The sequence below is a fragment of the Platalea leucorodia genome, assembly GCF_965183815.1.
Source record: "Platalea leucorodia genome assembly, chromosome: 12".
Taxonomy (NCBI): domain Eukaryota; kingdom Metazoa; phylum Chordata; class Aves; order Pelecaniformes; family Threskiornithidae; genus Platalea; species Platalea leucorodia.
The window spans coordinates 13,305,584-13,318,766 of NC_138834.1; the positions used below are offsets into that span (position 1 = coordinate 13,305,584).

A 13,183-nucleotide genomic window follows, 5' to 3' on the forward strand; every position below is an offset into this window, starting at 1 on the left:
CTAGCTGGCCTGGGCTGTGGTTGGGTGGTGGGAGCAGTTGTCCCATCCAGCTGCTCAGGGCTGGGTCTGAGATGCACCATGGTCCGGGCAGCGCATTTCGGTGGGCCGCGGGGATGGGGAATCGGCCGAACAGCGTTTCTGGTACATCGGCGATGTCCCTGCATGCTCTTGGGGGCAGCTAGGACCGAGCAGCAGTGGGGCTGTAGCTCTCCCATCTGGGTGCACTAAGGCAACACCGTGCTGCTTCTGTCCATCGGTCCGTCCATCCATCCCTCAGCTGCATTTCAGCAGATGCTGAGCTGCTGGCTGGTGATTTTGTGACTGGCCACCAGCTTTGCCCTGTCTGCAAGCTTGGGCAAGGAAGGTCTGCGCCGGCTTCGAGAGCTGGCCTGGCTTGTGTAGCACCTGGCATGCGTACGTCCCGTTGGTGTCCCCTCGTCCCCTGGGGCTCTATCCAACGCACCATCAACCCTCCGTTGGGGGTTCTGGAAATGAGCCGCTAGATGCGTTGCCTTGATCCTCGCAGCCCCCGGGAGCTGTGTTACGCCTGGCTGGACCCCACCAGCCGGGTGCCTGGGAGGTTTGCACGGCCCTGAGGAGCTGGCTGGGTGCTTAAAGGCTGGGTGCTGGGTGGGGGCGGTTTGAAAAGCAGCTCAGGATGGCAGTAATGACCTCTCAGGATGTAGTGCTGGGATCTCGGGTCCATTGGGTTATCGCAGCCCCGCCAGAAGGCAACCCAGATGTACCATGCTACGATGGACATGGCTTTTTATCTGCGTTTTATCCCCTTGTAAACCAAGAGACGATCCTAGTCCGAAAATATAATTAATGAACAAGTTGCTGCCTCTTTAAAACATCATGTAATTTCTTTGCAAGTGCAGTAGTGGTCGATATCTAGAAGCCAAGATTAGTATTAATAAAGCAGGAATGAGGTACAGTATTAACCTTTTCCATCAATCTCTATTTATTGAGTCGTTAATTAGAGACATCTAATTTCCCAGGCCAATTCTGCCTGTGTGGGGGCTGGGGAGGAGGCAGGGAGGAAGCAAGATGCTGTTTTATCGCTTAAATGCTGATGAATTTTGCCAGGACGGGCTTTGACGGCGGGGAAGGAGCCCCTTTGCCTACCAAGCATCCTGGGGGCAGCTCCAGCAGGAGGGAAAGCCCCGGAGCACTTTATAAACCAAAAGCATGTTATATTTATTTATCAACTATAGTGGCAACGCTATATTAAACCCCTGCTTTATTGTATTAACAAGTCTGTATCGAATTTTTCCCGGCTGCAAAACCTTACACTTGGCAGCGGTATTTTATTAGCAGCCAAGGCATCGGTTTTGAACTCAAAGTGGGATTAATTTATTATTAAGTAAGAGCTGAGCGGGGCCGCTGTGGATTGAGGAGTTGATGGCGTGTGACTAGTGAGTTATGCGTGGAGGTTATTAGCTGTCCTATGGGGAAAAATGATCCGGCGCTGAATATTTATGAGTCGTCCCGGCTGCGGGTGGCTTGGGGAGGGTGCGGGGTCAGGCAGGGCGAGAGGAGCCCGGGGAGGCTGCGATGGAGCACGGGCTGGTCCCTGCCTTGAAGAGCTGCAGAGTCCTGCTGGAAGCTGTTGGGTGGCGGGGGGAAAAGCTTTGGCTTCGGTAGGGATGAGCTTTTTAAAAGAAAATTCGATGCAGGGTGGGGAAGGGCAATGTAATGACAAAGTGGTGAGCGTCCTCATTTGGGGCAGATTTAAAAGCTGTGCTGGCCATGGTGGAAAGGTTTGCAGAGTCGGTCCCTCCTGGTGACCGGTATCCCCATCCCTGCAGAGCCATCCCTCCGGCGTGTCACAGCGCTGACGGGCTGGGTGATGCCGGGGTTTATTTTACCCCACGGCGAGGGTGGGATTGCTGGGATGCTGGTGCTGGGAGAGGCGGCTGCAGCCATCGGGGTTTCCCTCGCTGTTGAAGCATGCCAAGATCTTGCTCTGGTTTTGTGCACGTCTCCATTTGGTTGGAGATGCCTTTGGGGAAGGAGAAAGAGCGATCACAGCATCCCCCAAGGAGCAGTCGGGGTGCAGGGCTGCTTCAGGTACGGGTCCTCTTTTGCATGGGACCCGCTGCCCCCAGCGCCCTAAGGGGCAGCAAATTATTCCCAGTGTTTTGTTTTAGGAAATCAAAGCAAAACTTGCTATTCGTCTTTTGGAACGAGGGGAAAACAGCTTTTCTGGTGACATTTAGCTGTCTTTCTGCATCTCTCGATCTCCACTGTGTCCTGACGACGAGCGCTCCTCTCCACCTCCTCCCAGGAGTTTGTTTTCTTGTTTATTTTAATGGAGTGGTTCAGAAAATGCTTCTTCCCTAATGAAGTACGGTGGAGTGAAGGAGGCTGAGCTAAGCAGGGAGGCAGCAGCAGTACCGAGGGGATTAATAAAAGCCAAATTTGGCCAAGGGGAGCACAGGTCCCTTTGTGCTGGTGGCCAGGGCTCGGTGGCAGCTGGGAGAGGCGACCCGTGGGGTCGGAGGGGCGGTGGGCAGCTGTAGCTGATGCTCATTTCAATATGCAATTAATATTTGCTATCTAAACAAAACAAATAGGCTTTTACGAGCGAACAGGCAGCCTTGCAGCTCCATCGAGGCAGGCAGAGCTTGGGGAAAACTGGGCAAAAGGGAGTTTGCTTTTGTGCGAGCTCTTCCCTCGCTTTTCCAGCTGGGAATCGGCTCCGGCAGAGCAGCAACACCCGGGGGAGCCCTGGGGGGGGGAGCAAAATCCAAAAGCATTTAACACGCTTTGCAGAGAGAAGAGAGTGGGGATTTTTTTGTTATTTTTGCTTTCAAGTGCGTTCTCGGTTTAAGCGTTTATCATCAAGTGGAGTGCCCGCTACCTGCAGCGTGCCTGTAAGCAACCGTGTGTTGAAAATACGTTTCCCCAGCTTATCCCAGGGTATTTTTAGCCCTGACGCACCCACCAGCCCCAGAACGGGTTATTTTTGCTCTCGAGCGCATCAGTCGTGTTACGACACAGCCGAGCGTTGACGGGGACGGCAATGGGGGGGGACGGGACGCGGTGGCCGTGATGCCATGACCAGTCTTTGGGTCACGGGCAGCAGCCTGGGCTCTCCTTCTTCGTTAACTGCTGCTAATTACTGCTGGGGGTGGGAGCACGGGGATGCTGCTGGGCCCACAGCATCCGGGCAGTTTTGAGTTATGCAAATCTATGCTTGCAGAGCAACCAATGGGGGAGCACCTTGATTTACATACATGCATGCTGATTTGCAAATCCCTGGGTGCGGATTAATTAACTGGAGGGGTCGATGGCTTGCGGGAGGATTTAATTCATGGCGTTGCGTCCTCCCTCACCTATGCCCATGCACGGCGGTGGCTGCACCTTCCCCAGCCCGGGGCTGTGCGTGAAGCCGGGTGCCACCAGCCGGGGTGGCCTCAGGGACCGGTGGCCACCAGTGGCCTTGGGGGCGAGGAGCCAGTCTATACGTGGCACTGGGTTGAGCACCCAGCGTCCTGGCACGTGGGTGCAGGCGCCCGCAGGTAGGGTGGCCTTGCTGGAGGTGATATGTCCCCATGCAAAGCTGTGACACGCTCCAACCTGTCACCTGCCGTGTCCCCGCTTGGGCTGGGCCGTTTTGGTGAGGAGGGGGCTCGTGCGTGCCCACCGTGGCTTCGGAGATGCAGCAGCGTCCTGGCAGAGGCCAGGCTTTCCGACAGCAGGATTTTTTTTCTTAATTAATAAAAATAGGAGGAAGGGCATTAACTTTTTTATGAGCTTCTTGCTGGGTCGTAGCAGCTGGAGAAGCAACTCTAAAAGCAGCTGGATTAGGACTTGCTTTATTTTTTATTTTATTTTCTGCTTTGGGAGAATGATTCAAGAAAACTCCTTGTCCCCTTTTTCCCTGGAGCTTTTTTTTTCCAATCCAATCCTAAAGCTCTCATTTCCAAAACCCTTTCCTCCTTTACTTTTCCTCTGGAACTTGAAATAAAACATTCCCGTTGAAACGGCTGGGGAGAGAAGAGGCCAGGCAATTAATAAGCAAAAAGGGGATGGGGAAGGAGCCTTTTTAAAATAAAGAGATTACGGTTTTATGTTGGTTTTCTTAGCGGAGGCGATCAAAAGGAGTTGGTGAAGGGGCCTTGAATTGGGTCCGTTGCATTGGCGCTGTGAAGTTGCTGCTGACAGCCCTTTGCTCACCTCTCTGCTGGTGGAGATGAATAATTGGAAGCAGAGAGGAGCTCCACTTAATTACAGCCCCCCTCCTTTATGCAAATGGCACAACTGGCTGGCACGGGGGGGGTTGTAGGAGTGAGACGGGGGCATCGGCCTTGCCCAGGCAAGGGGTGTCCCATCCCTGTCGTGTTTTGGGGTGGCGGTGGGCAGACGGGTGATGGTGGGGGGCCACGTGGACAAAGCACCTTTCTAACCCTTGCAGAGCGTTTGCTTGGCTTTCCACGTGCATAACGCAGAGAAGCTTCTTGCTGGTGTTTCTGGGGGGTGTGCGCGGTGCCGGGGGGGGACGACACCGTGTGGCTTCTGCCGCGCCGCATGGCCATGTCTGTGTGCTCTGTCGCAGGCGGCAGCCTCTCCAAGCAGGACTGGACCATCCAGTGGCCCACGACGGAACCGGGGAAGGAGAACAGCCCCGGGTGCCAGCCGGAGCCGGGGCAGTGGGGCAGGACGCACCTCTCGCAGAGCCCCAAGGTCCAACCCAAGTGTGGGCAGCATCACTGCCACGCGGCCTTGCCCCATGGACCCATGTACACCCACGTGGACCGGCTGACCGTGGAGGGTCACCCGGGGCTCTGCCCACCCGTCGAGTCCGGCCACCGGTCCCTGCCACCCTCCCCGCGCCAGCGACACGTCGCTCACACCCCTCCGCGTACCCCCAACATCGTGACCACCATGACGCCGCCGGGCACCCCGCCAATACGACGGAGGAATAAACTGAAGCCCCCTGGGACGCCTCCACCTTCATCGCGAAAACTGATCCATCTCATCCCTGGCTTCACCGCGCTGCACCGGAGCAAGTCCCACGAGTTCCAGCTGGGGCATCGTGTGGATGAGGCGCACACCCCCAAGTAAGTGGGTGCCCTGGGGTGCTGGTGCGTGGTGGGGTGATGAACGCCATCCCAGATCCTTTGGAAAAGTGCTTTGGTCTCTAAATTTTGGGACTCAGTGTCTTTTTTTTTTTTTTTTTTTTTAGCTTTGAGGTAGAAAAGCTCTTTGTAGCTCTAGCAGGCAGCGGGGATGTGGCTGGGACGGTGTCTACTTTGCTCCCCTGGGACCTGATTTTGGAAGTGCAGAGTGGGTGGGGAGCACCTGGAGCTGCTGCTGAGCAAAGCCCCTGAGTGCCAGAGCATGGCCCCAGTGGCACAGGTGGGTTGGACGGTTGGATTTTGCAGCTGCAGCACCAGGATGCACAACCCAGCTGTAAGAGCTGTGCATGGGTGTGAGCGCATGTGAAGCGAGATGGGAAGACAGCTTTCAGCTGAAATGTGGATATTTTATACACCATGCTTTATAGTCCGGAGACCTCCCTGGTATCTTTTCCATCCCTGCTGGTGTTTGCAGAAGGCTCTTCAGGCCCTGGCCGTGCCACAGCTCCTTCCCGCTGCTCTTGCTCTGCGGCTCCGGTGCCGGCAGAGGCTGCTGCTGTGCAGGAAAAGGGCTCCTCGGCATCCACGCGCTCCCTCTCCCATCTCCTTTGGGCCCTTTTGGTGGCTGTGCTCAGAAAGCCCTTCTGCTGCCTCAGCGTGGGGTGGCAGAGGGGACCGGTGGCCACCTCAGGGCATCGTCTCCTCTCCCTGAGGATGCGTTGGGATGGAGCATGGCTGGTCTCTGCTAGCGTCCCAAAACAGGAGCCCCGGGACAAACTACCCTGTTTGTCCTCAAATTTGGGGTTCTTGGAAGATAAGGCAATGCCAGAAGCTCAGGTAGAGTCCCCTGAGGGATGTGGTGGGAGCAGGAGAAAGCCCAGGATACACTGGCATGGTGACACAGACCCTCCTGCCCGGCCCCGGAGGCAGCTGCGATGCTCAGGCAGCTCCGGCTGGGGCATGTGAAGGGTTAAATCTGCTGCCTGCACGGGGTGCTCCTGGCTGCCAGACCCTCCTCTCCCCTTGTTCTGGCAGGAGCAGACCGGAGGGGGTTTGGGTTGGCAGATGTGTCTGGTGGCCACAGCATCGCGGTGTCACTTGTTTCCCCGTTGCGTCCCCAAGGCTGCGGCCGTTAATGAAATGAGGGCGCTTGTCCTTCTCCCCCTGGCTGGGAGCTTTTGGTCTCTAAAGGCTTTTAGCTTTTGGAAATTAATTTATTTCAGCTGGACGGTGCCTCCCGTAAGGCCACCCTCCCCCTCGTGCTTAGGCACTGGAAAGTCATATTTACTTTGGTCTGTTCCCAGTGAGCATCGCGGCGTTTGCAGGAGCAAAGCCTTAGCGAGCAGCCTGTCTTCTCTCATACTTTTATTTGTGTTTCAGCATCCGATCCAAGCTCTACCCTTCGCTAACACAGCAGGTCTCAGCGAGGGCAAAGCGTGCCTTTGCTCCCCCCAAGCCATTTGATCCCCACTGTGGTCATTGCACATCCCAGGTCACCCTGACATGGATCTGGGGTGAGGTTTGGACATGGGTGTCTGGACCTTATTCCAGCAAACCCTTTGGCCAGTGATTCCCCGAGCCAGCCAGGGATGGGATGCCTCAACTTTCCTGCAAGGGGAAAGAGCGGGGCAGGGCGTGGAGAAGGAAATCGTAAACAGGGTTTGCATGAACATGGTCACGTCCCTTCTTCCTTCATCAGTCTCTGCTTTCCTTCAGTCCCTGCCCGACCGTGTCCCATTTGCCCAGCATCTCTGGTGCTCCCCTTCCCGGTGGTGCTGGGTCGCCTTAGGTGATGCAACTTTAATTAGTGAATTAATAGAGGAAAGAGAGCGCCAATATTAACAGGGCTCCGTTGTGCTACCGTCCTACCGGGGGTTTATCGTGTCGATGCGGAAGGATCCAGGCTCCCGAAAGCCGCTCGGAGAACCAGGGAGGTTAATTTTCTCTAATGGCACTTAATGATTTTTCAGGACGCAACCACTAAATCCTGCTTGCTAATCCCATTAGTGTTTCGGGATAGTAATTAGTGCATTAAAGAGGCAGCTTCTTCTTTTTTCCCCTTTTCTCTAGCAGAGATGTGCTGAAGTTTTAGCTGTTTATTAGCCTGAATGCTGTGGCTAACACTTTGCCTGGCACAGAGAAAAAGTGGCTTTTTGGGGCTGTTATCAGCTAATTCTTATTTTATGGCAGCGTCCACGCAATGCACGTGTATTGTAGGGTAGTTGGTTTTTAGTGTCATAACTTCTGCGGTGTCAGAGTCCTCTGTGCTCTCTGCAGGAGGGACGTTTCCTCCTGACCTCAAACGTGAAATGGAGCTCATCCCTGAAAAATTATTTCAAGCCTTCTCTGATCAACCCTTTCTGGTTTTAGCTGTGCCAGTGGGCTCTTGGTTTGCTTCAGATCGTGGCTTCCTCTTCCCTGTATTGTGTCCCAGCATGGAAAGAGGTGGTAGACCTGCAGAGCTGATAGTCTGGGGACACTGCTGGGGACCCCAAGTGCTGGGTGGGATCTCCTGGGGTGATTTTGGGTCTAGATTTACCCCCATACCACCTCTTTGCAGACTGCTTTCTGGTGGAACCCATCTGAAACCCTCCCGAGAGGGAGACCGGTGTCCCTCAGGCTGATTTATCTCCTCACCTGGTGTGCCCCATCTCCAGATGGGGTGAAATGGGCTCTGGGGAGCCAGGGATGCCCTTGGCAAAAGGAAAAAGCTCTCTCCCTGTGAGCTGCAGGTCAGTACTGATGGAGGGAAGCTGTTGGGGTGCTGTGAAGCTGCCCCAACAGATTTTTCCGTCTCAGTGCAGGCACAAAAGCAAACCACCGCCATATATCTGGGAGAGCATAGCAGCAACCAGGTCCTCTCTGGAGCGAGGCCACCACATACCAACTTGACTCGTGATGACAGCTTGTAAGTTTGCTTGTGTTCTGTGTTTTGGAGCTTATTTCTAGGGTTTAATCCATTGTTTTTGTATGCTGAAAGTTTCTGAAGCAGGGGTTAATTTTTTTGAGCTTACAGCCTCAGATTTTCCTGCACGGAGCCTCCAGCTGTTGACCGTAACTCTGGGGTACGGAACATTACTCCGAAAAAGATCCCCTGCCTTCCATAAATCCACAATCCATAAAGATCTCATGAATGGTCTTGAAACGGAAACAAAACATTTAGAGTGGCTGATAATATAATGCCCATTTAATACCTCATGAATTCCACGGGCCATTTAAATCTTTCATGGATAGTTAATGATTATTCATCAGCAAGAAGTCAGGAAAAAACCCAAACTCTGAATGGAAGGTCTTAAAAATACATTAGTTGGGGAACAAAAGTCAAGCTAGTTAAGAGCGAGCTTAAGAGTGTCTGTTAACCCTTGGAAGGGTGCGTATAAAATAGCCCTCTGGAGGCAAGATCTGCCCAGGGGTGTCCTGCCCCAAAGCGGTGGTTGGGTGGTCTTCATCCTTAGACCCATGCAAAGGGGAGGTGAGCCCAAAACCTCATCCGCTTCCCAGCTGTGGTTCCTTTTGCCACTGTGGTGTCTGGCCAAATTCATGAACATCATGGCCTTCAAAGAATAGCCTCCGGCAAACAGCTGGGAAGGGAGGATCAGAGCGTATCGATGGTGAATTAAAGCAGTGTGACCTGACATGGCTGAGCCCCGGAGGAAATGCTGAACTTTCCCGAGAGCTAAAGTGAAGCAGCTGCTAGAGAGGACATGCAGTTTTTGTGGTGTACCTAGGTCAGGTTTGGGCTGGGAGGAGGCTCCTCCAGCTCAAGGCAGCTTTATTTTAGGTAAGTTTTCAATGAAGTCTCCTTATCCTGTATCGTTGCGATTGCATTCAAGGCGTGGATGCAGATAGGGTTAGGTGTTCTGGTGGAAAAGGCTGTTTATCCAAAGTCTTAAAATGGTTCTCTTCCTTGCCTTTAGCCTTGTTGACACAGGTTGGTTTTTGGTACTGTTTTTCAAAATCAGGATGAGGATATCCTGGATGGATGAAGTCAGACGTGAAGTTCAATCTGATCTGGTGATAGAGCATGTACTCATTTTCTTCTTTTCCTTTTCCCTTGTATTATTTCCCACTCTGAACCAACTCTAACTTGTCACTTTCTCTGTTGTGGGGTTGGCTTTTTCCATCCCATGTAACAGAGAAACCCCTGAGAACAGGCTATGTCCTGCGGCACTTGGCCACGTCTAGTGTAGGATCCTACTTGGGGCATCTAGGTGGAGAGGTGAAAGACTGAGTCATAAACTTGCAGAAACCTAGGACCAGAGGTCTTCTCCACCGTCCCCACCACACCGAGCAGCCTGCAGTTAGACTGTCCCTCAGAGTTAATCATCTACGATGGTCTTAAATGCTACTGAGTGACAGGACATTAATTCTGCTGCTCTGCAACCTTTATAATAATGACATTTTCCCTCGTATCAATTCCAATCAACGCTTCTACCAGGTAGATCAATTATTTGATATTCTGCATGGGTTGGATTTGATAGAGTGGCATCGAGATAGCTCTTGTGCCTGGTGTCTCTCTGACATTTCCCAGGCTTGGAAAGGCAGGTGAGCTCTTGGCTTTGGGGGATGAGCAAGAGATTGATGTTTGCAGAGCAGGTGGATGCAGTGGGATACTACCAACACGTGCAAATAATCCATATGCAGCATCTTCAGCGTTGTGTTATTCATCCTGTATGGTGTCCGAAAATGTAGAGACCCACCTGGTATTTCTGCAAGGGGGAGAGCATTGAAGTGAGGGAATTTGGAGAGCAAAACAAGCAGCATCTCTCTCGCTGTTTCCAAATAATCTTTCCGATTAATCTTGGTGCCTTTGATGGTGAGTCAGGGCTGTGGAGTTTTGCACAGGCCCTGGATTGTCTCCAGCTCTCTCAAAGTATGGTCTGCACACCGCGTCTTGACAGTGATGGGTAGCCTCCGTAACAAACTGGCTCTCTGCTGCAATTATCCCACGGCTCTGGGCTGCCGTTCTCCTTAGGTATGTCATTAATGTTAATTACTGCTGTGGTATTCCATCAAGAGGAGCAGGAGCTTTAACATGCTTGGAGGAGAAACTTTTCACCGTGTCCTTTAATGAGAAGTTGAGCCTCCTTTCGCCACTTTGAAAACAGAGAGCGTGATTATGAATTTAGATAAGGATTAACGTCTTGGTGTGGGGGGGCAGGTGAGAGGCGGCAGAGCTCTCCTGCTGCTGGCACCATTGCCTGATTTGCTGCCTCCACGGTGTCCAAGCAGGAGGAGAGGGCACGGTGGGGGCAGGTGCTGTGGGCAACGTCCTGGAGTGGTGACCGGGAGATGGACTGATCACTGTTGGTCATGATAGGAGGACATGCTTGAGCTCTTCTCAGCTCTCTCTTCCAGCTGTAGCTATGCAGGAAAGACACAAAGCAGCTCCTCTGTCCTCTTCTTTGTGGTCCGAGAGGCTGGTGAGCGCATTTCATCACCATCCTGCAAGCCCCCAGTGACCCACTGCTGTGGCCAGCCCAGCGCCCAAGCAGGTGGTGGGTTGGCCAAGTGCTCCGGTGGCTTCCTTGGCAATAATGAAATGAAAACTGAGAAGACGCAGAGAGCAGGCTTCCCAAAAAGCCATGAGATTGCTCTGACTTTTCTCTTTCAATTAAAGAGCTACCCAAGCTCACCATGCATCAGCAACCTCGGATCCAGAGGCAGCCTGCAAGCAAACCACAGAGAAAAATTGCCCCAGGTCTCTGCTGAGATGAAAGGTTTGCGGAACTGTAGTTAGTGTAATGAACCTCCACTTCAGGGCTTTCCAGCCATGGGCAGTCCATGTTTTTCCCTCCAGTGGTGTAGTTTTTGGAGACTTGCCTCCCAAAACAGGTCCAGGTGTGTGCACGGGTGCCTGGGCCATGCGAGCGTTGCTCTTCTCGTGTTAATGCAAGTAGTGTAGGCAAGTGCTTGAGTTGATCACATCTCTTCTTAGTTGAGTTTTGCAAGCATGGAGATGCTGGTGGCTGGGAAATGGGGTCTTATACCGATGGAGAGTTCTGTGGTCTTCAGCCTACTCATTCCTCTCCTATGAGGACAGACTGAGAGAGCTGGGGTTGTTCAGCCTGGAGAAGAGAAGGCTGCGGGGAGACCTCATTGCGGCCTTTCGATACTTAAAGGGGGCCTACAGGAAAGATGGGGACAGACTTTTTAGCAGGGCCCGTTGCGATAGGGCAAGGGGTAACGGTTTTAAACTACAACAGGGTAGATTCAGACTAGATAAAAGGAAGAAATTTTTCACCATAAGGGTGGTGAAACACTGGCAGGGGTTGCCCAGAGAGGTGGTAGATGCCCCATCCCTGGAAACATTCAAGGTCAGGTTGGCCGGGGCTCTGAGCAACCTGATCTGGTTGAAGATGTCCCTGCTCACTGCAAAGGGGTTGGACTAGGTGGCCTTTGAAGGTCCTTTCCAACCCAAACCATTCTATGAGTCTATGATTTGGGGGGGGGGGGAAATGCCCGGAGCTGACCTGCCTGGCTGAGGTAGTTTTGTCTAGGGATGGAAAAACCCACTCATCTGGGTGCAAATGAGGGATGCCCCAGGGCTGAACCAGTGTGGAAATGGCTCCAGCAAAAGGAGACTCAACCTCGCCATCGTTGGTTAGCCACAGCTGGTGGTGTTCATCCACCACTGCCGTTGTGTGTCCCTCAAAGAAACGTAACGGTGGAAACGAAGAAAACAGAAGAGGTTTAATGAGAAACAGGACCTGTTTCAGGATCCTGGCAATTAGCTCCTCGAGCTCCTTCCACGCAGCAGCCTGCGTCTGCTCCGAGCGTTGTTCCTGCTGCCCTCCTGCAGCACCGTCTCGTCGGTGCACAAGTCCCGGGAGGGCAAAAAAACCTGTTTGGCTCCAGCTCCCTTCAAAGAATTTCCCAGCTTTATAATTTGCAGCTGTAATAAAAAGTTACACTTTGTGCTATGAAAAGAGAATAATAGATCAGTAAGACCTGAACCTTAAAATTCAGCCATCCAGGGAAGCGGAGACAGGCACTTGGATAAATATTTAACTGTCGAGGCTTTGATATGAAGAACCTGCTTTTCCTCTGGCTTTTCCTCTGGCAAGGAGGGGTTTGTTGCCTCTTACGGTAATGAGGAGGATAAATGTAACATCTGGTGGATATTCTCTATTTTTTTTTTAATATCAAGCTCATATTGCATAGAGCTTGTTCAGATCTGGGTGTGTAATGAAGAAATTTCATCTGTTCAGACAGGTTCAAATAATCCACTGGCTTTACCTGTGTGTTTGCCTTGAACCCTGAAAATGCTAAAGCAGCCGGTGCCATCCTTGCTGCACGGGGAGGGATGCGCGACGGCACCGGGCGTGGATGCTGTACGTTTATTCTCATGAATGAAAAGTGACCTGGTGCCTCCTTTTCTGGCTGTGATGGCTCCAGCCATGGTAGTTTTGGTCCAAGCTCCCCAAGCCTGTTGGTTTGGGGATGCTCGTGCTGCTTGGCCAGGGAAGCCACCTGGATTTTTGTGTTTTTGTGGGAATCCCTGAAGAGAGCAGTTGGGTTTTGCCAGCCGTGTGCCAACACAGGAACCCAATAGGAAGGGAGCAGAACTGGCAGCTCTTCTTGCATTAAAAAATCCAAGAGTAAATTTGTGGCGTTCCTTCTTTTTTTTGTCATTGTGCATGGATGCTGCTTGCTTGGGACAGAGGCGACTGCCCGGTGTGGACGGGCAGAGCCTCGCAGGCTGCCGAGGCGCGGGGGAAGCGCTTTACCTTCTCCTTCCTCTGATTTAATACAGAATATTGTGCAATTAAGCGAGTCAAAAGGCCATAAATCTTCTGGGCTGAATCCTGACCGAGGCTGTGCACTTCAGGCCAGGCAGCAGCGATCTTTAATCCTTTGCAGAGAGCTAACTGAAATACCAATGAGAGGATTTTTTTTTTTTTCCCCCGCTCTATTGCCCTTTCTTTAAAAGAAACGCTTGCGTTGAAATTGGACTGTGCTGGAGAGGAGCAAAGTGGTGAATAAAACATAGTCTGGCGCAGTCAGCTGCAGAGTCAACTCACCTGTTTTGGCTAAATTTTAAATTTAAACCTCTCAATTTTTTTATTACAATAATATTGCCAACTGACAATAAA

The 13,183-nt window shown here is 52.3% G+C and overlaps 1 protein-coding gene across 1 annotated transcript in view; it reads left to right on the plus strand.

The window, feature by feature from the left end:
- Positions 1-13,183, plus strand: part of KSR2 (kinase suppressor of ras 2) — a gene marked incomplete at both ends in the record, with an annotated part of 82,348 nt that overhangs the window by 11,602 nt on the left and 57,563 nt on the right. The window contains one exon of the mRNA XM_082324723.1: positions 4,565-5,069. Coding sequence (XP_082180849.1) covers positions 4,565-5,069 — 505 coding nt within the window. The remainder of the gene's footprint in view (positions 1-4,564; positions 5,070-13,183) is intronic.